Source organism: Vanacampus margaritifer, chromosome 11 (genome assembly GCF_051991255.1).
Source record: "Vanacampus margaritifer isolate UIUO_Vmar chromosome 11, RoL_Vmar_1.0, whole genome shotgun sequence".
Taxonomy (NCBI): domain Eukaryota; kingdom Metazoa; phylum Chordata; class Actinopteri; order Syngnathiformes; family Syngnathidae; genus Vanacampus; species Vanacampus margaritifer.
This window is the reverse complement of record NC_135442.1, coordinates 22,140,241-22,166,981: the sequence shown is the minus strand read 5'-3', so window position 1 is coordinate 22,166,981 and position 26,741 is coordinate 22,140,241. Positions and strand designations below refer to the sequence as shown.

The 26,741-nt window shown below is 38.1% G+C and overlaps 1 protein-coding gene across 3 annotated transcripts; it reads left to right on the top strand.

Moving 5' to 3' along the window:
- Positions 1 to 11,428: 11,428 nt before the first annotated feature.
- Positions 11,429 to 23,964, top strand: gtpbp8 (GTP binding protein 8). 3 transcript variants are annotated; one of them, XM_077580368.1, is made up of 8 exons: positions 11,429 to 11,576; positions 11,840 to 12,028; positions 12,131 to 12,284; positions 15,234 to 15,332; positions 15,699 to 15,829; positions 16,227 to 16,326; positions 17,561 to 17,679; positions 23,646 to 23,964. In XM_077580368.1, the coding sequence occupies exons 2-8, from the start codon at positions 11,856 to 11,858 to the stop codon at positions 23,734 to 23,736; spliced, it is 867 nt and encodes a 288-aa protein (XP_077436494.1). In that variant the 5' UTR covers positions 11,429 to 11,576; positions 11,840 to 11,855; the 3' UTR covers positions 23,737 to 23,964. The 3 variants fall into 3 exon arrangements, with proteins under 3 accessions (XP_077436494.1, XP_077436492.1, XP_077436495.1); XM_077580366.1 differs by having other exon boundaries at positions 11,440 to 11,576; positions 11,836 to 12,028; XM_077580369.1 differs by having other exon boundaries at positions 11,440 to 11,576; positions 11,836 to 12,028; positions 19,027 to 23,964.
- The last annotated feature ends 2,777 nt before the right edge of the window (positions 23,965 to 26,741 follow it).

Genomic DNA, 26,741 nt, shown 5'->3' with positions numbered 1-26,741 from the left:
TTCTCACATATATATTTTTCTAACCTTTTTATTCTCCACACTTTTTTGCCATTTAACAACTCCCACATAATACTTCTGATTTACGCTGTTCAAATTTCAACTTGCTTCAAAAATCCACGCCTACCGGGGTATTACTTACAGTATTTGCACAATTTAACGTTAAATATCAACTTTTCCCCATTCACCCCATTCAATTGAAATTTGAAAAAAAAAGGCCCACTTTCGTACATACATCTGATCATCATTGACAGCCTTGTGATGCTGCTCAGTGGCGCAGTTCAGCAATTTCAGCATTCCCACGCATTTTCTCCAGAAATTGCACTTTGTATACTTTTAATGATCTTTTCCAATACAATGACATTCAGATACATTACAGTTGTTTCTGTAACACAATTAGGATTAACTTTGAGTGGCTGTAGACCCGTTCATCGTGTACACCACCACTCGATCAGTCAGCTGGCTAGGATCCTGCTGCCATGAGGACAAGTACTATAGAAAATAGATGGGTGGAAGTGACGATTAGCAACTATCAATAACTAAGTCCATAAATATTAGTCTCCACCCATATTATGAACCATTCGTCTTGATAAAGTCCATTTGGTGCAGTAGTAGTAGTTCTTGCTTGAATAGCATCCATTCCTGTGTTTAATTAGCCTCAGAATATTTTTTGACTATGCAATGGTCAAATATGCAGCTTTCAAGATATAATGGTAGTATCACAAGTAAAAACAAGATTTATTCCATTATGACTCTGTGTAGATTGTCAAAAAAATATTTTACCCTTATCTCCTTTTGACTGTTGTCCTCTGGAGCAAGAAAGGACAAAAACATGGGGAACAAGTCACTGTGGTTTCAGCTCACCAAAGAATATGCTCACTGGCATGGCAAGAAAGCAGCACTTTTCCAACAGCAGCAGCTTTTTCTTTCTCGTTATATACATCTCTTGTTTCCCTCTCAAGCTTTTTTCCCCTGTTGATTTCTGTCTTAGAAAATAGAAACACAGAGAGGGCAATAAATCCAAATGGAGAGTGGATTCTTTCATGACACAGAAAAGAGCTGCAACTATTGTCTATCTGGAGACGTCATCATCATCATCAGAGCATCTGTATATTGCCCGTAACATTTTTTTTTTGGGGGGGGGGGGGGGATATGTATCCTTTACCGATCAATCACCTCTAGCTATTTGTTTTTACACAATTGAGTGATAGCATAGATGTATCATATTTGTGTATCATTACAGTAAAAAAAAAACAAAAAAAAGAGAGTATATTATATGACTTCTGTTCTACTGTTTGTTTGTGTTCAATGTAACAATGCATGGCAAGTAAACTATGTGCAAAAAAAAGCACTTGCTATTCATCATTACCAACAATTTTTATCTATGTCCTTCCTGTTTTTACATTATAAATATAAATATTCCCAGATATTGACACAACAGCGAGCAACAGCTATGACGAGATATGACCATGACCAACAATGAAGGCATCACTGATTTTGCAGAACCTTTGTTGTCCCTATTAAAAGATGTGTTGTATTTTTTACAAGAACATTTTAATTGAAATCAGTGTGAGTGAATGAGCTCAGTGTCAACACTACTATATTATTTTCTCCTACTCTCAAATTGGGATGAGTTCTGGGTCTTAGATTAAAAATTTAATTTAGAAAGCTACCAACAAAAAAGATGCTGAGGTGTGCGTAGATAATTTATTGAAAGCAAAGAGTACAATGGGGTGAGGGTGATGAACAAGCATTAGGTCTTCCTCCCATTTGTTGGCATCTCCAGGGAACTCTTGCAGAGCAACAGATGGCAAACGCTCAATGATTTAGCAACAGCGTCATGCATGGTCCTCTACTCCCACCTGCTGGTACACAGATAAACAAATGTACTATAGTTGCATAAACATGTGTGTGTGTTCCCACAATTAAGGATGGGGGGGGGGGGGGGGTTGACTGTCATACAAAAGGGAGATGAAAAATTACTTGAGATGTGAATAGGTGAGAGCAGATGGATTATGAACTATAAATGTTTAACAAATGACCTGAGCTAGGAGTCTAGGACTACCAGACCTGCTCAATCAATCATAGTTCCAACAAGACTGTGGTCAGCTTTTTGAATGAGAAAAAATTGAATGAGTGGGAGAGAGAGGGACAGAGAGCGAGAGAGAGTAAAACAGTGAACTCAACACATCAAAGAAAAGCCATATCAAATGAGTTTACAAAGATGATGTGCAACATGTGAGATTTTTGACCCCACTTTCTTAAAGTTTAATTTCATTTTTTATCTTATATATATATATATATATATATATATATATATATATATATATATATATATACTATTACACACAACCATTTCCCCTAACAATATTTTTTTAATATGTACATTTATTTGGTGCATCTAATATTTTAAAATGCACCTGTCCCAAATATGTTGTTAATATTTTTCTCTCAAAAACTGACAAGTAAAGGAACTCTCACTACTGCTTATGTGTACCCTTTTTACATTGTCCATTTGCAGTGCATTAGGGCCAACAGTTGGGACCATATAGTGGGGCCTCGAGGAAGTCCGAGCCCAGCAAACACTTCCCAAGAGCAGGATGTGAGTTCATACAATTAACTGACTCCTCTCCTCTCAGTCGCTATTTTCCTTCTGATCATAAAATCTGGCATGAACGGGAGTAAATTTTAAAACAATAAAAGGAAGGACAGTGATTTGGAGAACTTTGCCATCCACTCACTAACATCACAATATGAAGGAACACACAAGCAGAATTTTTTTTTAACTTACTACTTTTTGTTTTGTTTTCTAGTTTTCAACAACATGCAACATTAATAACCTTAACAGTTACCGACATGAAAAAAAAAACATAAACATGGGCAAAGTCAATTGTTTTTGTTGAAAAAGCATGTCGTCCACCTAAATTGTCAACTTTTTAGTTTTCTCCTTGTTCTCCTTTGAAGACATAAGGAGTGAAAGTACACAGCCATTATCACCTTATCTGCCCCATCTGTGCCTCCCTTTGGCCCATTTTCTTTCTGCTTTCCCCTTCAGGATCAGATTGTTGCAAATTTTAGATTTGGTTGGCTGAACCACAGAGAACAGCACCAACTTCGAAAGAATACTTTTTGTTTGTTGTTGTAAGTATTAGCACATTTTCGTGGTAATGTGCTAGTTTTCCTCTTTTCATTTTTTTTTTTTCCAGGAGAGCTCAGTATTGTTCATTCGATTTGACATCATCATTGCTCTCCTTTTTTAAAAAAAAACAAATAAATTAATTTTTTTTAATAAATGTTATTTTTTATTTTTTTTTATTATTATTATTTTTTTAAATATATATACATATACACACATATATATATATATATATATATTTTTTTTTTTGTATGTGGGTGAGTATGTGTATGTGCGTGTGTGTGTGCGTGCATGCGTGCGAGTGTGTGTGTATTCATCAGTTCACCTAAAGCCCATTAAAAAAAATCCCATACTAATAATATAATATAATAATAAATTGCCAAATGCAGAAACATCAATGTAAGTTATCACGATGTAGTGGCTCTCGCTAACAGACAGAATTAAGTAACCAGAATTAGGTTAAAAAATTCTATATACGTAGACCATGTTTCTATAAATTTTGATATTTGGTTTTTATTTGAGGCAGATATTATTTCCATTAAAATGTGATTTATGAGGAGGTTAGACCATTGGTCGATATTCAGAGTTTGTTTATTTTTCCAGTTAACAAGAATTGTTTTTTGAGCGATAGTAAGGGCTACAAGTGTAGATTGAAATTGTTTATGTGGTAAGTCAGTTGTTGTTAGGTCACCTAGCAAACACAAGTTTGGAGATAAAGGTATCCTACAGTCCAAAATAGCGGAAAGTTTTTCTAAGACTTTAGTCCAGAAATACATAACCGGAGTACATAACCATAAAGCATGAACATAAGTGTCTGTAGTGTTTTGTAAGTATTGGAGACAAATGTCGGAGTCTGAGAGTCCCATTTTCTTCATCATATATTGAGTAATGTATGTTCTGTGAATAATTTTATATTGGATAAGTTGTAAATTTGTGTGTTTTGTCATTTTAAATGCGTTTTCACAAACTTGAATCCAAAAGTCAGGTTCCGGTGCTATAGACAAGTCTGTCTCCCATTTCGAGATGGGTGAAGACATTTTATCAGTATATGAAAGTAACTTATATATTTTTGAAAGTTTTTTTGTTGTCGGAGAAAGCTAAAACAGGCGGTTGGAGCGTACCCCGAAGTGTTGGAATTTTTTTCTTTATCATATTTTTAACTTGTAGATAATGTAAAAAATTTCCATTTTTTATATTGTATTTTTGGAGCAAGGATGTATATGATATAAACATATTATCTGAGAAGAGATGGTGGAGATGTGTAATTCCTTTCTGCTCCCACACAGCTAAATGAAACGGTTGGTTGTTAAGTTGAAAGTCGGGGTTATGCCATAGGGGAGAGAGTCCACAGGGCTCCACTTGGGCTTTTGTCAATTCTAGTGCCTTCCACCAGGCAGTCACGGTGGCGGAAATCATTGGGTTTTTAAAACAATTATGACGCTTAATCGACGTTGTAATAAAGAGTAAATCTCGAAGTCTGAGGTTATTACAATCCTTCTGTTCTAGTTCCAACCAACAGTTAGTGTCTCTGTTGGGTTGTGCCCATAGAACGATATATTGTAGCTGGTTAGCTATATAGTAGTACATAAAATTTGGTGCCTCTCGACCACCTTTGGATTTACTTTTCTGAAAAGTAGATAGACTAATCTTTGCTTTTAATTTTTTTTTCACTTTTCACATCACATGTATAGTACAGTAAAAAAAAAAAAAACTAGACAAAGTGCAATTTCTGCAGAAATTGCGTGGGAATGCTGAAAAGTTGAATTAAATAAATAATGCACGTGCTTTTAATAATTTCAGAGAAATTATAATCCATTTTCTGATATGATAGTCTGTTGGTATTGAACCATCAAATGTACTAAAATGTGATCCAAGCGGGGTTTGAACCCAGGTACTCCATGGCAAGCAATTCAGTTAACTTGATTTGGTAGAGATCATGACGAATGGAGTATTTATTTTGAAAAATGTCATCGGGTGAATTTGAAGCAAGTTGAAATTTGAATGGTGTAAATCGGAGGTATTATTGCACGGCAAAAAAGTGGAGAGAATAAAATGCTATAATAAGTAGGAATAAAGAATCCCAATAACATATGTGGGAATGCTTCAGCATTCCCACAATAATAACCTCTGCAAAGAGAAAAATGGAATTCATTTTAAAGCTGCTATGGTTTGTTCAGGATGAAGAAATTGGGTAAATCAAACATCCTCCTTTGCCAACGATAGTGAAATGAAAACTTCTGGCCTTGAATCATACTCTACATTCTACCAAAGGTCCACCAGTAAGATTCAGGGAGGCTCTGCATCACCTTAATTAATAGGCCACTTGAAAATGTATTTTTCATCCATGGCTGGCCGCTCAACTCTTCAAGCTTTAGTGTTATTTTGCCACTTCTTTTGTGTAACGTCAGAGGAGTTTAGTTTTAGTTTAAAAAGTGGAGGGAATAAAAATACATGAGATACTCAAGCAATTACTTGGAAAAGTTCTATTGGCATCTCAACTGAGTATTAAGAGTCGAGACGGAGTCAAGGAATGTGTTGCTGACAGAGGTTGCAAATCCAGGTCTATAAAGTAAAAACCCTGCCAATTTGGCTTTAGCCTCAGGTGCTAGCTAGCTAGCTCTTATGGTGCTCGTTTACATGCTAGGGAGCTAGCTAGCACCAGCGGGGCTAAAGCCAAACTGTGGCAGGTAACCTGGATTTGCCACCTCTGGTTGCTGACCCTTATACCAACTGAGGAGTGGAAGGAGGCAATTAAAACAAAAAGCTAAATGTATGTTCACTTTGGAATGAGCGGCACACTAACAGAAGCAGGTGTTAAGGATTTTATGTGCCTCCATTCTCTGTTGAAGACAAAACAGGGTGAAGTCATACAGAACAAATAATAGTCTTGTAGAAATAATGACCTATAGTCTAAATGCAAATTCTGTATTTTATTTTTCCACTAAGGAGCTCAAATCTGACTTCACTTGTCAGAACTACAAGCAATCAGTTGTTCCTGCTAACAATATCCAACTGTACGTATATCAAGAACAACTTAAATGCAGCACCACTCTTACATGAACTCACATGAAGCTCATGCAAGCGGTCAGTCTTAAAAGTTGGTTGATCGTAGGGTGCTCTCACACAAGTCGCACAATAAGCTGATCTGCTTGAGAAACAACACAAAGAAGAACAAATTGTCCATGAATCAATGCATGACTCCATCAACCCCTCAACAATTGCAAAGTCACTCCTGTCAGTGTTCCCTGACATCCCATGTGTATCCTCTGTCTGCTGTATTTCAGGACACAGCTTTATCTGCCAAGATTGCTTAGTGGCTCAAGGTCACTCCTGCTCATTCAGCTCCCTATCCTGGATGTATTGATGCCAGTAGAGCCATGGCTCTTGGCCGCTAAAGCAAAATCAATATCCCTGAGCGCTTGTGTTCTAATATCCTCCAAACACCAACTGCCAAAATGTTTATGCTGTATTCATGGGAGATGCTTATGGAGACACCCAGAATAACAAGGAATGACATGGGGTCTGGCTTAGAAGGATCAGAAATAAACCTTTGGGTAATGACGACCACAAGTTCAAGGTTGATACTTGATGGTAGTTTCTAGGTACATGTTTTCAGCTAATCTTTTTTTCCCAGTTTCAGCTCATGTTTGCTGGTGACAGTAAATTATTGATGAGCCATTTAGAACCGGGTGTATAGCCTCATTTGGAGCAGGGCCTGTCTTCTACAAGAGTGCAGACATCTTTCTGATTGTTCTGTCTTTAGCGGCAACAAGAGTGATGAGACATGAAACACTGGAGTATGCAAGCTTTGACAATATGTGATAAAATAGGGTTTGCTCTGAAAAGAGAAGTTCTCAGTTCTTGGTGTAGGGATGCTTTTAGGGATGGACCGATTATTGGCCGGGCCGATTATCAGTGCTGATATTTGGCATTTTGACAAATATTGGCTTCTGCCTTTTTACGATGATTATGTGGAAGGCCGATAAAGCTGGTATCTCACTGAGCGGTGAATGCTTGTGAACATTTTCATCAGGATTTGTAAGATGTTCACAGACAGTTTTTGCTTACTTTTACTCGCAAAGACATTTCAAAAGATATTAAGACAATTTTTTCACTGTCTGCGAAGATCTTTTGAAACCTTTACAAACCCTGACGAAAACCCCAAATTAGCTACATTGGCATGCATTTGTCGCTCAGTGAGATACAGTGAACTTTTCATTTATGGATTTGTTTACATTTGTACTTTATAAAAATGATGCTGACACTGGAAACTCCCTACACTTTATATTTTTAAAAATTAAAAAAACAAAATAAAATGAAAAATGTATGTTGAAATTTTAGACAACTTTGTTTACAGTAGAAAACTTTAGGGAACCATTTACTTGCTTAGATTTTAATTTAGTCATCACATGCTGATGACCCTGGAAGCTCCGTGCAGTTTTTTGTTATAATTTTTTTCATAAACAACACACCCGCAGATGCGACTCAAATGCCTCCACCATTGCTGCCACCTGCTGGCCATTTTTGTAATTACTACCATAACTTCACCCGTTCTCTGCAGTTCGGAGGCTACATCAAAGCCTTCTGTAAGCTCTAGCATAAAAAAAAACACTTTTTTTAAAAAAACGTATACATACGTCTTTGGGACACTTAAAAAATTTAAGCAAATGAGTTAAAAGTCTGACGACAGATAAAAGTTAAATCTAAAACCATTTTAAACTCCAAGAACTATTTATTTAAATTTTCAGTTGACTTTATAAGAGATGCTGCTGAACCTGGGAACCTTTTGTTTTTGTTACACATTATTAAAATAAGGAAATCAGAAAGTTTAAGATTTTAGGTATTTTTAAATTCTGGTATTCTCTAAGAAAAAAAAACAACAACTTAATTTTGAAAAGTCAGAAAAATTGTTCATTAAACACGCTTTAAGACAAAATTTTGACGTCAACATTTTTTGCCCCCCTTTTTACTGAAAATGAGTATCGGCTTCAAATATCAGTTATCGGCCTCTGATGACTCCTAATAATCAGCATTGGTATCGGCCCTGAAAATACAATATCTGTTCATCTCTAGATGTTTTCCAGTTTTGGGCCCGGGCTTCTATAAGCTTTGTCAGGTGCAAATACACTTTGTGCATCTAATAGCCAGAAAGTGTTTGAATGAGATGTATTGATGCTTGAACTTCTTGACTTGATGAACTCCTCAGTATTTGATCCTCCTGGACAAACAATACCACAGACCAGGGTAGGGAGGAGCAGGCTGTCTGGAGATATACGTCCCTGCTGTGCGCCTTAAAATGTCACAGTGGGAGGTTTGAATGCTGAATTAGGGGAAGGGGACAGGCTGTTTCTTGCTAGTTAACATGCAAATGCATATGAAAATGTCAGAGAGGTCAAACTCTGTGGTCAGATTAGAGAATCGCTGTTTCCATGTGTGGGTGTTGATGAAAGGCTGGTGGTAAGCATTGCAGCTGGAATTTTTCCTTGAACTTCATTACTGCCCTTGCGCATCAATCACACACATTGATGGTATAACAACAGATGAAAAGGCAAATACACCAGCATGGATGGAGGCAGCGAGTAAGCAGGATCGCAGAGGGAAGTGCTATAAAGAGGGTGCCGTATGGATGGGGTTTGAGTTGTTCTGTGAAGAGGGCTGAGTGATGATGATTTTTAATACAAGTGCCCAATTTGACATGTTTGGGCCCGAGTTGAGCTTTTCACAGGGCCCTCAATCATTGGTACTGTACCTATAAATAACAAATGATGTGAGGGTGGCAAGAAACTGGATTGACAGTGTGGGTGTCAATTGATTATTATTATTTTTTATTCTATTGATATATACTCTAGGGAGATAAATGTCATCATGGTTTGTGCCCTAGATGTCTGTTTGCCGGACGATTGATTGTTCTGGCATTTGATCCTCCAGCTCAATGATGAGATGATGGAGTCATGAGAGCACCCATGGCTGCTCCCTCTTATTCTTCCACCCTGCTATATATTTTTCAATGTGTCTTTGTCCATAAAATTGTTTCTTAAAAACTCAGTGATATTTTGTTTTATGTGGTCTAATGATTTAATATTGTGCAATATACTGTACTACATAAGAGCTCCAACCCTTTTAAAAATAGTTAATCTGTGAAATAAGAACACTGATAAATGATGTCTACTCTAAGCAGAGGTGGCTAATCCAGGTCCAGAAAGTAAAAACCCTGCCACAGTTTGGCTTTAGCCCCTGATGTTAGCTAGCTAGCTAGCTAGCTCCCTAGCAGGTAAACAAGCACGATAGGAGCTAGCTAGGGAACTAGCTAGCTAGCATCAATGGCTAAAGCCAAACTGGCAGGGTTTTTACTTTCTGGACCTGGATTTGCCACCTCTGACCACAATGTAGTTATAACATCGGCACAAAATGCTAATGTGTGGATTTGCCACCTCTGAGTCTAAGAAAGAACAAATGAGGTCAATCTAATTTTAAAAAGTATTATCTACCTGGTACATGCGTAAAGAAAAACTAAACAAGAGGTTTCAGTATATGTGGTAAAATTACATCGATAACTGAAAATACATGGCATCCATACAGTACTTACTAGGGGCTTCTTCGGATTCTCATTTTTACCAAAGAAATTTCCTTTCCTACACATGTTGCATGATAACGCCATTTAGGAAAAATGGACTCACACTCATGTGAAAGCGTGCTGTCCTTTCCTATGTTCGAAAGGAAGCACCTTTTCACACGATGACGTAATCCAACAAAGTTTAAGGACAGGTGGCATAAAGATTAGGTGATTTGACTTTCCGAAGAGGCACCCTAGGTCAGGGGTCTAAAACCAACACCTCTAGAGCCACATGTGGCATTTTCATTCATTCGTTGTGGCCTCTCTGTAACTTTGAAAATTGAAACAAGTATTTAATTTTAAAGTACTTCATTCATTTTTTGAATGTAACCCTATATTAAAAGATTATGGTGCTCTTGTAACATTAAAATAACACAAATCAAATCATGCATTACACCCCAATGTGCGACACCGGGCGCCACAGTTTATGGAGCTATTTGGCGCCCAGTTGGAAAACAGTCAACAGTCCAACAAAAGAAAAGTGTCCGAATACAACAGAATGTTTAATATTATACCTACATAAACTATATTCGAAAAACAAACAATCCTCACAGATGGCAACTTGCAAGTGGGTGTGAAAATGAAGGTGATTTGCTAATACTAAACACTGAGGTACTCAAGTAAAAATCACATTACCAGGTAAAATAAATATATTGTATTATACTTTGCATTTTAAGGTAAACTAATCTTTGTTAATTAAAGTTGACAACATGTAATTAAATGATGATGGAACACAAAAGACAATGGCATTTTTGGTTTGCTGCAGGTGGATCATTTAAGTTCATGAATTTGAGGAAAACTCAAATAGGCAGTGACTATTTTAATTGAAAGTAAGTTTCATCCAAGCGTCTTTTCTTTCAGAGTTCAAAATGTTTTTCTTACATGCGGACGTAATATTTTATGTTCTCTGTCGCAGTTCATTCATTTAATTAATGTAACACACTCCAAGCTTTTTCCATACATAAAATGTATGGAGTGTAAAAGGTTTTGTGGCACCCAGCGTATTTATTTATTATTATTTTTATGTCGTAAATGGTCAAAATGGCTCTTGTGTTGGAGGTTTCCGACCAGTGAGATCACTGCCTTTGACCTAGGTCAAAGACGGGTTGGGTTAGGAGCAGAGGCACGAAGGCAAGCATGGAGTCCCTTTTGGTGTACTGCACTCCCACCATGTGGTCAAAATGATAACGCTTGTGGGCGCGCAATCTGTCTCAAACTGCTGTGTCAAATATTTTGATCTTTGAAGTAGAACAGAAGCTGAATCACGAGTTTACCCGAATTTTCTTTCTTCGAAACAATCAAAGTAAAAGAATGAAAGAAACATAAACAGCAGAATAAGCACACGGACACACAAATACATGAAGCTACTGCTCCACCTTATGATTTACGTCCTAATGTTCCTTCCATCAAATTTAGGCGAAAAGCAAGCCACATAATAATAATAATAATAATAATAATAATAATAATAATAATCATCATCATCATCATCATCATCATCATCATCATCATCATCATCATCATCATCAGGAAACGTTTGAGTGTAAAATGATAAATCTATCTAGCGTTATCGTTCATCTAGCTGTTATCTTAAATTTCAGATTATGCATTCAATAGATTGGGTACTAATAAACCACAGATTTAACAAGCAGGTTTCGTTTCTTGCGCAAAAGTGCCGGAACCATTTCCAAGCTGCTTGGCGTTTTGGTCGGATTTATTTTGAGCTGCACATAATATAGACGAGTGACCAGTTGCCAAAACAGATCAGGCTTGTTTTAGTTTTACCATTTATTATTTACGGAATATATTTTAAACCAATCAGACATTATACGGGTGAGCAATGAGATTATTTTGCATTTATTGTTATCCTTATCGTTTTGCAGCATTTTGCAGTAGTTAGATCACAAATTAATTCCCCCACTAGATTAAACGAAACATTAACATCAATAAACAATGTAATATTTGTGAATACATAACGGTATAAAAACAGTCAGAGTTTTTTTTTTTATTTGGTGTATCAATTTCAGTACTTAATTTGAAGATTCGGTGATGTTCAAACGATTTCCGTTTGTCTCTTTTCCTTTTTCTATAGATAGACCTGACCGTTTAGGGATGATGGTTTGTTGGCAACATCTACCGTGGATTCAACGCGGGACTCAGTTGTGTACGTTCCTTCGAAAGAACGTTCACAATTTGGCCTCCCTGCAAAAAGCCAGAGCTCTATCTCCAAATAAAGTCAAACGCTTGCTTTACCCTTTTACAGAAATAGAGGCGGACCTAGACAGGTACCGTTTTTTGTATGTCAAACTCCACTGTTTGCCTTCCTCTCACTCCCAAACTTTCAAATATTATACAGATCTTCATATCTATTTTAAATGGACTTTCAGCTCTGTGGACAGAACACCGTTCCAGTTTTTTCATCCCAGTGTTGAAGATATTCTAAAAACTGAGAGGCTCTTCTGCTCATCACCATCTCATAAGATTGATTATTATATTTCAGCAGAGAGGATGGACCACTCACCTGATCTGAAACAACCAGAGGTCAGTAGCATGCTTCGATTACAATTTGCCATCCAATATAAATCAAGTAATTTGGGTCCTGTCCACTGCTGCTTTTTTTAATATTGCCTTTGTGTCACTAAATTGTTGGACTGCAAATAAGATGCTGCTTTTTTATACTTCTTTATATTTTCAGTACATTAGTAAATTATTTTAGGATTGACTTTGACCATGCCACTCCTAAAATTCTTTACTGGCTAAAGGTTCTTCACAACTAATGGCATCACATCAACTGTAGAGCTAGTTTCATTTTGGTGTTACCAAAAACGTCAATTTTTGTCCGGACATGTCCACCTTTTGGAGTCAAAAAATTGGTCCGGGAGGATTTCCAAATTCCCTGTTAAATGTCTGGATTTTGTGTCTACCCTGGCCGTTTCAATCAGCAGATTTAGTGTAGTTTAATGTTAGTGTGCCCTGCATTCAACCCAGCAACAGCACCTCTATACCCTCTGTCATTTTTCAGATTATCTGACAATCAATGCCCGTGTTATGTTTAAAATCACTGCATCGCACAACTCTACAACATGGTGTTTATCAATCAATTGTCAGGCTAACATAAGCAACAATTAAATGAATTATACAACATACGCAGGTTGTGCGTGTTTACTGTATGTGTTAGTTTCTTGTGGGTGGCTATGAGCCCATGGACACCACTTGGCTACCTGTATACCAGAGATGGCCAAGTTTGGTCCTTGAGAGCCCCTATTCAGCCTGTTTTCCATGTCTCCCTCCTTCAGTGCAACTGAATCTAATGATCAGCTCATCAGCAAGCTTTGCAGAAGCCTGATAACGATCCTGATCATAAATCAGGTGTGTTAGTGGTGAGAAACATGGAAAACCGTCTGGATAGAGGCTCTCGAGGACTGAACTTGGCCACCCCTGCTTAATACAGTACACTTTATTAACACTTTATTACAGTGCTCTTGAGTAGGGCCCGACCGATATGCAATTTTTGAGGCCGATACCGATTTTTGGCAGAAAAAAAAAAATACAGATTAATCTGCTGATTATTTAAAAAAATATATAATGCATAAAATTATTATTACAAATTACCCCCTCCCTAATTCCTTTTCAATTTGTGTCATTTACGCACAAACTTTCGCTATTAAAATGCTTTGAATGACAAGCATGACCTTATCAAAACATCATGTCATGAAGTATACAAGGTTAATGTATAGATTAATGTGTCAATAATAAAACAGTTCTTACTTGTTATTTAACCTTTTCTTTTATTTTTTTCTTGTGTTATTTTCACAAGTCTTGGGATTTACTGGGCTAACCTGGGGGATTGTATTTTGTGCCATGTCATGTGGAAATGTGTGTTAAGACAAAAAAATCCTTGGATGCTTGCATCCTTAAATTTTGAGAAAAGAAAGTCTTTGAATCCTAGAAATACCAACTTTTAATACAACTTGAAAGAACAATGACAAAATAAACAATATGAAAGTGAAATAAGAATAGAATAAACTAAAATAATAACAACTGAAAAAAACAGAACAAATACTGACTCTTCCTGTGTGTTTTGGCCTCTTGGGGGCAGTGTGGTGCCGTGTATCCATGGTGTACACACTTTAAGTGAGTACAGAAGAAAGTTGCGATTGAATTCTATTAAGATAACTCGTTTTTCACACATTGGAATTAAGTTGTGCCTTTGCGTAGTGTTATCTTACCTGTGGTTATGTGTTCCCACAAGTTTTGTGTGTGGATATTCGTTATTTGAAGGAAAAACACTCCCGAAGTCGATGCTAACTTCCTGTTAGCATTAGGATGGGATCCTCCCTTCGCTTTTAGCAATTGCGCTAGGCTAGCGATGTTTTAAAAATGAAATATGTTTTGTATTTAAATATACAGTGGATGTAATTCATAACATTGTGTGTTCAGTTTTAGGACGCTTAGGGACAACAGAATAACCAGAATAATATACGTTACACACTTGCTAGTTGCTAATGCTACGCAAGTAAAATAGTGCATTCTGGGTACTTTCACAGCGTTGCAAACTTCGGTTTTCTTTGGTAACGTTTTAAGGGAAAAATAATCGTCATTTGGCCCAATTGGCCAATTGTTTTGCCCGATGTTTGAAGGCCAATAATCGACTGATTGTTATTATTTTTATTTATTTTTATTTTTTTATTTTTGAGAGAGCTCAGTATTGTTCATTCAGTAATCTTACCGATTCAACATGTCATTATCATTGCTCTCTCTCTCTTTTTTTCTCTTTTTCTTTTTTTGTATGTGCGTGACAATGTGTGTGTGCGCATATTTGCGTGCATGTGAGTGTGTGCCCATTAATTCACCTAAAACCTATTAAAAATCCTATACCGTTCACCTGAACCGAATACTTCAGAATCCAGCTAGAGTTGTGAGGTTGTCAAGAGACCCGAGGAAGGATCAAAGAAAATGAAATCCAGCACCGACCAGACATCACTACCCACCGGGTTACCAACCAGAATCTTTCACCAACCCCAGAAACATCTAGATTCAGCAGAACGGGGCACGGCAGACCCGCCAGGCACCCACATTTTATTTATTTTTTTAAATTATTTTCTTGAAAACTTCTTGGGTGGTGACCAATTTACTTGGGTGGCCCGCCCAAGTATTAACATGGTGTGGGAAACAGCGTATATAGTAATACAGATCATTTTATTGAATCTTCATGTATTCTTTCTGAACACATTTTAGACTTAGTTACATAACATTTTACCTTTGAAAAGCCACATAGAGGCTTTCATACACAAACACATGGCAAAAAAAAAAAACACTTTAAAAAAAAGAATTAAGGGGGGGCACTTTGTAAATCAAAGGCCAACGGGGAATATGCCAATGCCATCATCCTACTTCAGCCCGTGCTGTTCCAGATACAGCTAAGGCGCAGAACATAACATACCCATTGTTTCACGTGCGTGTGTCCATGGTGTTGGTGTATGTCCCTAGGTATGTTTCATTGGCCGAAGCAATGTGGGGAAGTCATCGCTGATCAAATCTCTGTTTTCCCTGAGTCCAAATGTAGAAGTCAGAATCTCCAAAACCCCTGTGAGTAGTCATAAAGGACATGGATGTGTGTTTTTTTTAATTGCCTTAAATTGATGTTTTCCTAATTGAATTATATTTGGTTCATCTCAGTTTGCATGTCTGCAGCTGTTGCTCTGTACAGATGGAACACGTTTTGAAATATTGGTCTTTTTTTTAAATCTAAAAAAACTGGCATTTCAACACAGGTGTGTTAAAGTGTATTTTTGAATGAAAATGAGTAGCTGTTCCTAACTATGGGTTATATCACAAAGATAAATCATTGTAATTACTAAGGGAGATACATGACATGAAACTGTCTGTTTTAATGTCAGTGCAGTGCTAATCAATGTTAACCAGAGTTCATGTTTGTTCTATATTCCCTTGTAGGGTCACACAAAAAAGATGAACTTCTTTAAAGTGGGCAAGGCTTTCACCATCGTGGACATGCCAGGTTATGGACATAAAGCACCAAGAGATTTTGTTGATATGGTCGAACCATATCTGTTCTTAAGGAAAAAGTGAGATATGGATTTAGCTACTTACAGTAGAGAAGCTTATTGGGAAATATTTGTTTCAAAAGTATTCACACAAATTATATTTGGGATTTTCACGTGTTTTTTGAGACAAACATACTGTTTCAAGATATTCAGACACAAGGCAGACCTCAACATGTTGAAAGGCTATCCCTCCTCCGTCCACTAGAGGGTAGTGTTGCTGTCTCCATAGAACGGCAACAGCCATCTCCTGTTTCTCATTAAAAAAATGAGAATTGAAAAACAAGCCTTTATCTGATCTTCTATTTTGTGTTTATGTAGCATTACTCGGGAAACGAAATTCGCATCAAGTTTTTCAGATTAGCTGCTGTAACTTGGGTCCTCCAAATCATGTGACCTTGGTATCCTTGGTTTCTTGCAGTCTAGTCAGGACATTCTTGTTGATGGATGCCAGTATTGGACTGCAAAAGATTGATCACATCGCCCTTGAGATGTGTGAGGAGACAAGATGTCCATATGTGGTAAGATGCATATTCTCTGTTTAGGTGAGAAACGAAAGTGCCATAGTTTGGCGAGTATAAGACGTCCCCTAATATTGAATGACCAGTTCAAATTGATCTTAAAAAGCAGTCTTTTCTCTTTACTTGTATATAATACAGTCCCCAAATTTGCTTGGGGGGACGATAGACGAGCAAGAAATACAAAAACTTGAACTGTTATTCCTCATGGAAATATATATTGCTGCATGAAATAATAATAATGATGATAGGTTTATATTTATATACTGTATAGTATGTGTATGAAAACATGAGCTTATTAGATTCAAAAAAGAAAAAGTCAAATTTATTACGCTATGGCTGGGTCATTATTAATTTATGGGCAGTTATTATGTTATGGGCTTCTACAAGGTGGGGGTACACCCCAAAGCTTTCATTCTCATCAATTGCAGTTACATGTTCGTACAGTTCGAGTCAACTTAACAACAACACCTGATGAACATCTGAGGCTAATGCCACATTATTGCAGTAGTTTAAATAAAGGAATGCCTTCGGGTTGAGGATTTTTTTTATTTAATTTTTTTAATTAGACAAATATAACTTTTCTGTAAAACAAATACTTGTAAATTGATTTGATGAGCTATTTAGATTGTTTCAGGCACTGAATTGCCATCATTGTCAAACAAAACAAAACAAAAAACTAAGCATTTTAGTTGGCACGTATTGAGTCTTGAATAGAGTTTCCTGAATTTTCTTTACATCAAACTGTATATTAGCTGGTTGCTTCTTTGTCTTACATTCATCAGCAAATGCACATTAATTTTCTCCCTTTACTTGGTGGTTATAACTAAGGTTTTATGCCCCTCAAATGCTCAGTTCTTTCAACATTTTTGTCATTTTCTTCTGAGCCCTATGTCATCACAGAATTAATAGTAAATGTGCTCACTGAGCTATTTAAATACTCCAGAGCTCCAGAAATGTGTGATTATATAAAAAAAGCACTTACTCTCGTTCTACATTAAAGTCAATTATTCATGCTCTCATGTTATTAAATATTTTAAGACGTTTTAAGGCTCTGACAGAAAAGCTTTTAGGAAAACTTGGGAAGTGAAAATGTCATACACCATGCAAGTTTTTTTTCTTTTTTGTTAGTTTTTTTTTTTAAATTGTTCAATTTACCAAACTCAATACTAGCCAGCAGACCACAATGGGACACCATTCAAACTGTTTTCATTATAATATTACATTGTTTTTGCAGATGGTGTTGACCAAGACCGATAAATGCAGTCGTGGCTCCCTGCTGACAAACCTACTGAATTTTCAAGATGTGATTAAAACACAGACCACCAGTTGCTTCCCCCAGCCATTTTTGGTCAGGTGAGTGTCAGCCTTTTGTTTTTTTCTTTTCTTCATTTTTTTCCATTGAGGCAAACAAATCCTATTGAAGGAGTTGCAGCTAACCAATACTACCTTAATTATTATATATATTTTTTGTCATCTGTAGTACATCGGTTGGTTACATCCAAACAGAGGTGGCAAATCCAGGTCCAGAAAGTAAAAACTCTGCCACAGTTTGGCTTTAGCCCCTTGTGCTAGCTAGCTAGCTAGCTCCTTAGCAGGTAAACGAGCATCATGGGAGCTAGCTAGGAATCTAGCTAGCTAGCTAGCACCTGGGGATAAAGCCAAACTGTGGCAGGGTTTTTACTTTCTTGACCTGGACTTAACATTTGACAAATTTGACCAATAATTTAGTAAGTAGTACTAGTGTTTTGTTTATTGCTGTGTGGCATGTGTATGTGTGGCATATGCATGCATGTGTGTGTATATACAGTACACTATGGCTGAACAAATAATTGCAATTGAAATACAATCACAATTTGATAAAAAGCAATTTCCTAATCACAAAACACAGTGCTAGTGAGCGTTGACCACTGACAAGTCAAAACACATCCTCAGGTCAAATTGTTAGAAAATGGAAATGCCCTGTTAAGTTGTCATATATTTTGAGGATAAATAGATCTGTACGTCCAATTTCATGAATAAAAATGAATATGGACGAAATTATCTTATTTCAATTATTTAACCGATGAGGTGCCGCCACCGCCGCCGCTTGTAATGCATGCTGCTGGTTTTGAAATAGGAAAATGTTACGTATAATTAGTGTTGTTCAAGTTACTTTTGAAAAGTAAAGAGTTATAGTTACTTCTCTGAAAAAGTAACATTACTTTACTAGTTTTTCAATTATGAAAGTAACTACTTTAAGTTACTTTACTTAAAAAAATAATATAAACAATGATTTTAAAAGTGTTTTTGTTGTTCTGTCATACAGTAAGAGGAAAGACAACTCCCTCCGAACACAATTAAATGTAATGGAACAATTAAACATGCAGAAATTTTGACAGGCATCTTTATTTTTAACAACTTTCCTTCAAAACAAAAGTTGCTGTGCAATATGAAATAAATAATAATCATAATAATCAACTGAAGACATTGTCAACATTGACAAGCAAACAGACTATTTCCAGCTTCACAAAATGTACATTTACCTCACATCTGGCCATTTCAAATAAAATAATGATGAACATAAGAAAATGCTTTCAGCCTATGCACTAACTGAAGATGCTTTAACAGATTTGCATTGCTCTTCGTCACAGTACACAATTCTTTCTGTCCAACACATAGCTTGCATTTTACCAAGATGTTTTTATTGTCCTTTACCCACAGGAATTAAAAGTAGTGTTTGTATTTCCACCCTGAAAATCCTCCACGCTGAGTTTCATGCGCACATGCCATTGCAGCGTGTGGGTGTTCGTTCTACCGGAGTTTTGTGTGTGTGCGTAAACTGTGTTTGTGTGTCTGTACAGCCATACTGGTAAGACCCGCCCTACTCTGTCATACTGTCTCTGATTGGCTTACTTTGTGACATCTTGCCCCATTGTTAGCCAATCAATAATCTCTTCTGAGACTTGCTGTGTTCAATTAGAGTGAGAAGAGCCATGCAAAGCTGTCAACAGAGAACACCACACATAGCGCTCTCACAGGGAGCAGCAGAGACCTTGATCCATGGCCATGATCTCTCAGGATCGAAGAAGAGAAACTCCTGGTTATGCGGCAATGTTACCTGAGTGTTTCTGAAGAGGACCGGAGGCGGGATTATTGAAAAATGGCGACGTTGTCAAGAAAAGACTGGCTTGCTGACAAGTTGTGTGTCTGGATACTTTTGTCTACTTAGTATACACTACAGTATCTCTCTCCACCAGTCACAAGGCTAGTCAGTAGGTAGTATGAAAGCAAGTGCAAGCTGCACTGTGCTGCAGGTTGTCTGATAAGCAAACCTTGCTTTGTTGCTGTGGACTTAACAGAGCAGTGCACTAACAACAAATGTTGCTGTCTTGCTCATCTGTGCTTCGGAAACAAACGTGAAGACAGACAATCCAAGATAATTGGAATAAAGCTGTTACTGTTCTCCACAACAGAGCTGGCCTTCAGTATTACACAGTGTGCCCTTTACTCAGAATTTTTTTTACAAATATTAGCCTGGAGTCAACGATTAGACCATAGTTATTAGTTAAAATGCACCCTGTCGAGCATGGGTGGGTAATCCTGGTCCTCAAGGGTTGGAGTCTTGCATGTTTTTGGTGTTTCCCTTCTTTAACACACCTGAATCAAATGATCAGGGTTGTTATCAGGCTTCTGCAGAGCTTGCTGATGAGCTGCTGTACAAGGACCTTGTATTTGGGTGATCATGCTCCTTGATCATCCTCAGTTATAAAGTGACCTGTCCTTGCTAGGACAACTTAACAGCTTTATTGATAAAAAACAACAACAACCAAGTGTCTTAATCTAGAAAGAATATTTACATAAATAAAGTCCAATAAATTATTAAATTATTTCTCGCTAAAACAAAAAATATATACTTAAGCACATTGTACTGGTGTTCAATTTATTATTGATTTACACTCATTACTTTACATGGTTGAATGTTATGTATAGCTGCATCTGCATCTAAAGTTAAAAAGGTTAAGGTAGCCTTGTGGAGTTTGTCACTTTTTTTACTCGTGACTCTAAATCTAAACAAAAACATAAAGTAGAACACTGTACAAAGGTCTTGCATCCTCCTCTCATTGGGCAATCATTCAATAACAAATGCATAGAAATGTTTGTTCTCTGCGCTAGGGGTGCAACAGTTTCATATTTTGGTGTACAATTATTATCTGAGAAAAAAAACGCGGTTTTACGGTTTGTAGTTATTATTGTAGACATAAAAAAAAATACATCAGCATTCTTTGAAAATGTTTATTTTTAACAACAATAAATAACTGAAAATACCGGTCATTACCGGTGGCCGAGAGGCCTGGCCTACGTGCCCCGCGGGGCCTCCGCCAAACTCGCCGCCCCATCGTTTCGGGCTCCCCTTTCCCCATGTTCACTCAATCTGGTCCAGGCCGGGCCGCGGCGGGCGCGGGGATGCCCACCGCCTCGGAACCCTACCCACAGCCGTCGGGTACGCAACTCTCCCCGGGCGGCATTCAAAGCTGAACCCTGGGATTGTTGTGCGCTTGCTAAATGGGCTGTGTGGAAACAGAAGAGCTATGAACTATGCCGCATGACTCGTTTTGTGCCGCACGTGAGCGTAAATAACTGTTGTTGAACAGCTGCGGTTATTTAATCCTGTAAAACCGTAAAACCGGTTAATTGCTGCACCCCTACTCTGCACACAAATTGGGCATATACACAAAATCACCGTCTGATTCACAACACGTGCATACCAGCCCATTTTGTTCTCACGACTACGTATGTTGATCAAAATTAATTCTAAATAAGAGCGCGTGTGCCTGCGCCGCCCTAATTTGCTTAACCCGTGACAATTTGCAACATATGATAATGATGTCAAGCATTTTTTATTAATTCCCCACCCCGGGTACAGACAGATACAGTACATAAGCACATATAGGTACTCAAACGGAACGAGGCTAAACATAACAAGTGTCCTTTTTATGTTTATTTAGGCCATTAGTCAACTCATTAGCAAATTATCGATTTAGGTTTACTAGGGATGTAACGATGTCCAAACATCACGATACCATAACACGATATAAAGCTCACAATACAATAATTCTCACAATATTGTGGGAAGGTTGGTGATATAAAAAAGGTAACAATATTGTAAAAAAAAAAAAAGTTTATACTAAATAAAGCACAATATTGTGCTTTTGCACATAACAGCAATGCATATAAACAACCTACAATCTCTAATAACACTTAATATTGAGGCACTTAAATGCTAATGCATGCACACATTGAGTTCCTCCACATATTGACTCACTTAACAAGCATATTACATTTCCTTTCATCTGACCATTAGCATGTATTTTAAATATAGACGGGCCAAAACATGCCTTATGAAAACTATACAGCACTAAAAACTAGCCACCAGAGGGTGCTAGAACTGTACAAATGAAAATGTTTATATCGTGACATCACTACGACAATATTATGGCAGTTTTAATATCACAATATCACAATATTGCCGTTATTGTTACATCCCTAGTTATTACTATTAAAATCATTATTAGTGTTTATGACTATAGATCCAAGTACATTGTGTGTATTGGGTAAAATATGTGTTTTATTTAGTTTTTTGTTTTCTTTACAAATACATGACCATATATCACCGCTGCTTATACAAATATTGATGTGGGTATTCGGGATTTTTTTAACTCTTTGACTGCCAGACGTTTTCAGAAACGGGATGTCGCCAGTGCCAGCCGATTTAAGCATTTTGACTGATCTTTCAAGGTCCACAGAAAATGTTGTGTTTGTACTATGGAAACACACATACTACCAAATGAGAGATTGAACTCTCATCTTTCATCAGAAAAAAAAGTTTGTTTCTACCTTATTCCGTTCTTCAGTAATCAACAATTGAAAATGGTTAGTTTCACCGAAATGCTCTGTTTTGAAACAAAAAGTGGAGAAAAAGAGCTTTTTGTGAAACGATGTTATTTCATGCACTCTAGTAAATTCTACACTTCTTTTTGTCCATGAATGATGGCACAAACACCTAAATAGTTTTTTACTTCTGTAATACACCACCACCAACAATGAAAAAGTGTTTTTGGATTGCAAAATACGTTTATTTCCATTCAACAGTGTAACAATTTGACAAAACAATTTCGCAAACTATTTACAAATGTGTGCAACTGTGGTACTATTTACAATTATGTGGATGTTTCAAATACAGTTTTTCTCTTTGTAACGTTCTCCTGCATGCAAGGAGAGGGACCAGGATTTTCACAACAGATTACTTTCACTTTCGGTTGTCCCTTTCGCGTGCAGACGTTACACTTTCTTGACGGCCTTTTTTTCCAGGGAGTAGCAAGTAGCAGACTGTACCCACTCCTCCGATGAATATGCATTGGACTCGGGGCACTCTTCGTCGTCCGATTGAACGTCCACCTGAGCGTGCTCCGCGTTTTCCGGTGTTAGCATCGCTAGCCCGTGAACCTTTATGATGTCGTCATAGCCGCCGCGTCAGCGCTTCCAACTTCGGCGTCAACCTCGGAGTCACCATCATCATCGTCGTCATCAATGTGCTCTTTAGCGTTGGTCGATGCCTTTCGTCTTTGAAAAAAATTCCCAAAGGTGAGCTGCTTGCAACCGCCATTGTTCGCTTTAGCTCCGCCTCACGTGTTCTACTGCCGCGTCAACGCTTCCAACCTTGAAGTCACCATCATCATCATCGATGATGATCATCGTCGTCGTCATCAATGTGCTCTTTAGCGTTGGTCGATGCTTTTCGTCTTTGAAAAAAAAATGCTCGAGCGTGAGCTGCTTGCAAACCGGTCGCCATGTTCTCTTCCCTTCCCCAGCCAGTCCCCTCTAGCTCCGCCTCACGTCTTCTACTGACGCCTACCCAATCTTGTCAAAAGAGAGTCATCGCTGCCCTCTAGGGGCCAAAAATAGTCATTAGGCTCACTAGACCTGCTTGAAACTTTCACCACAGCTGGGCAAGGCTTTACTCCACCAGCATTAAGGGTTGGAATTGGGAGGTTAGATCACCACATGATTCCCGAGCGCGGCGCTGCTGCTGCTCACCGCTCCCTCAGGGGATGGGTCAAATGCGGAGAACAAATTTCGCCCCACTTAGATGGGTGTGACAATCAGTGGATCTTATCTTATCTTATCTTTCAAAAAAAAAAAAAAATGGGTGGACGTCTTTTAACGTCTTTGGCGCTCCTCCGTAGGTTTTTGCAGAACGTCATTTAACGTCTTTGGCAGTAAAAGAGTTAATTTTGATTGGCTAACCTCTTTTATCTCTTCTTTTTTTCTCCCCCCTACAGTTCCCTCGAGTTTTCAGGGATCTACCTCCTGAGATGCTTCATTGCTCATGTAACAGGAAATATCCAGTTGACAGACACCTCTCAAAAGTGATTAAACACAAGCTTTTGTGTAAAGACGAGGACCTGGTCTCAGATGAGATGCTTTAAAAGTTTGAGCAGTGTTTTTGAATGAATACATAAGGTTGAAGACATGCTCAGCATTCTGTGTTTAAGCAGCCCCTGCTTCAGTAGGTGCCACTAAGTGTCTGTTTTCTGGTCAAATGCAGGTCATATAGTGTGTATATATGACAATAAAAGGTTTCATTTCATAAATGTCAAATGTGTTTAAAGCTGAGTTATTTGTCTTAGTTTATGATGAAGTAAAACTAAAGAAAAGGATCCCACCTGCAGAGTATTCCAAGTTGGGGGAATAAAAAAAAAAAAAGGGAAAAAAAGTCAGCAGTCAACTGTGATCGTAACTTTTTATAGAAAGTAGTGTTAAAGGGTTCAAGGTCAATTGATGAAAATCTTTTGCACTGCTATTGCTATCACTTCATAAAAGGCAATCTAGACAGTGAGCTTGTTCCCTCAAAGTTTATCTTCACAAGAGGAAGAGCATGATTAAAGTGTTATCTAGAATCTGATCATCTAAGAAAATGGCCATGACATGACACAAATCTTCACAAGCATTTAAGAGCTGCAGAACACGGATACTTAAAATTGAAAGCATCCTTAATGAGGAACAAGTAGAGAAAGATAACAGATGGGGTAGATAAAGATTAGATAAGACATGTTAAGCTACCTACATCTAGTATATCATTACCCACTTTGTCATACTACACAAAGGAATCCATAAATGCCCATTACACAATGAGCAAATCCGGGCTGATGAATTTAAATGTTAGAAAAAAATCTGAAATTTTAGAGTAATATTTACACTTGGCAGAGAGTAAAATAAAGAATTAGGGGGAAAAAATCACTTAAGGGGGAGGAACGAACTCACGACCTTTAGCTTGGGAGACAGCTGATCTATCTATCTATCTATCCACACACACACAGTCCTGCTCACCATTATTGGCACCGATCAAGGTAAAGTACATGTGTAATATCTTCTGAAAAACTAAAACATTTTATTTTTTATAGATAACTTGTGTTTTATCTGAAAGACCAAATGATAAAAAAATTAAATACATATTTTTTTAAACAATGGCCGGAAAAAAATAGACAAATTAAAATGTGCTCTGTCACTGGTATTGGCACCCTTTCCTGTAAATCAATATGGAAACACATTGTGACTCACCTTTGGTAAATCCCAAATGAGAATTCCCTGTTCTAAATTTTCTGTGCCCAATTGACATGAATTAACCAATGAATGATGACTTTGGTGTTTTAAAAATACACCTGTTATCCCCTTTTCTTTTTCAAAATCGTGAAAACAAAGGATTTAATTATTATTTGCAATTGTTACGTGCTAGAGGATGGCAAGATGTTAAAGATGTTAAAAAGCCAAGTAGAAAAAACGTGGAGCAGGCTGATGGCGAAAAACAAGGCAAATTTATTATGTCAAGAAAAATAAAGCTCTCAAAAATAAACAAAGACACTAATGGAAGTCCAACACAAATAAACAAAACAAAACTAAAGAAAACTGCTGCAGCAAGGTGGAGAGAGCCCAGTCTTCCTCAGGTGCCGCTCCGTCCTCTTCTTATAGGCGCTGAACTAATCAGCCGCCCAGGTGCGGCGAATCATGTGTAATTAGCTGTAAAGAGCAGAGGCAAGGCAAACAATTGCACTGGGACTTGGCTCAGGGCCGTTAACCCCCGCCCCCCTTCCAAATGTCGGTAAACAACAAGGATATGTTTGCTGCTCTGGTCGTTCCGATGGTCCTCAGTTCCTGGACAATGCATCAGCAACGATGTTGTCCCAGCCCCTCTTGTGCTTGATGGTAATGTTGTAACCCTGGGCCAGAAGAGCCCAGCGCATCAACCGCTGGTTGTGGTTGTACATCTGAGCCAGGAACACAAGTGGATTGTGGTCAGTCGTCACAGACCGAGACACTGGTAGAACCCACGTAGACGTTGAAGTGCTGCAAGGCTAAAAGCATAGCCAGAGTCTCCTTCTCAATGTTAGAATAGTTCAACTGGTGCTTTTTGGACTTAGCTGAGAAGTAAGAAACAGGATGCGGGACACCGGACTCGTCATCCTGCAATAGCACCGGTGGCACTGGCATCTATCTCCATACTAAAAGGTTTGGAGTAGTCTGGTGCAGAAAGAACTGGTGCACTGCAAAGGAGGGACTTTTCTGCTTGGAATGCGATTGCACACTCATCTGTCCATACAAACAGATGGACTGCAAAGAGCAGTGAGTGGAGCAACCAGTACACAGAAAACTTTTTACAAAAACACCGGTAGTAGCCAACTAGGCCCAAGAACCGGCGCAACCCCTTGCGAGTGCTAGGAGTTGCGTAAGCAAGCACAGCCTCAGCTTTAGCATCTACAGGCAGCACCTGCCCATGTCCCACAACCTTACCCAGGTAGGTCACCGTAGCTTTGCCAAACTCACACTTTGCCAGGTTCACAGTGAGTTTGGCCGCAGCCAGCCGATCAAACACCTCCTGCAAGGTACAGACATGGTCAGCCCATGTGTCCGAAAACACAACAATATCATCCAAGTACACATTGCAATTAGCAACACCACCAAGCACCATGTGCATTAGGCGCTGGAAGGTCGCAGGGGCATTTTTCATGCCGAAAGCCATCACAGTGTACTGCAAAAACGATCAGGTGTCACAAAAGCAGAAATTTCAGATGCTCTAGGTGTTAAATGGAACCTGCCAGTAACCTTTCAGAAGGTCCAACTTTGTAATATGCTTAGCTGGACCAATGTTGTCAATGCAGTCTTCCATATGAGGCAGTGAGAAGGAATCTGACACAAAAACCGTACAAAAATGGGAGAGTGCCGTCGGACTTGGGAGCCAGGAGACAGGGTGAACTCCAAGGACTGTAACTGGGCACGGCCAAGCCATTCTATAGCAAGTACCTAACCTCCTCCTTCATGGCCTCACGCTTCACCTGGGGACATCGATAAGCATGCTGTTTGATAGGAGCCGTGGATCCTAC

Excerpts from the sequence above, each read along its gene's own strand:
- gtpbp8 (XM_077580368.1), top strand. The coding sequence starts at position 11,856 with ATGATGGTTTGTTGGCAACATCTACCGTGGATTCAACGCGGGACTCAG. Across the intron at positions 12,029-12,130 it reads ATAGAGGCGGACCTAGACAG|CTCTGTGGACAGAACACCGT; the intron begins GTACCGTTTTTT and ends ATGGACTTTCAG. Across the intron at positions 15,830-16,226 it reads TATCTGTTCTTAAGGAAAAA|TCTAGTCAGGACATTCTTGT; the intron begins GTGAGATATGGA and ends GGTTTCTTGCAG.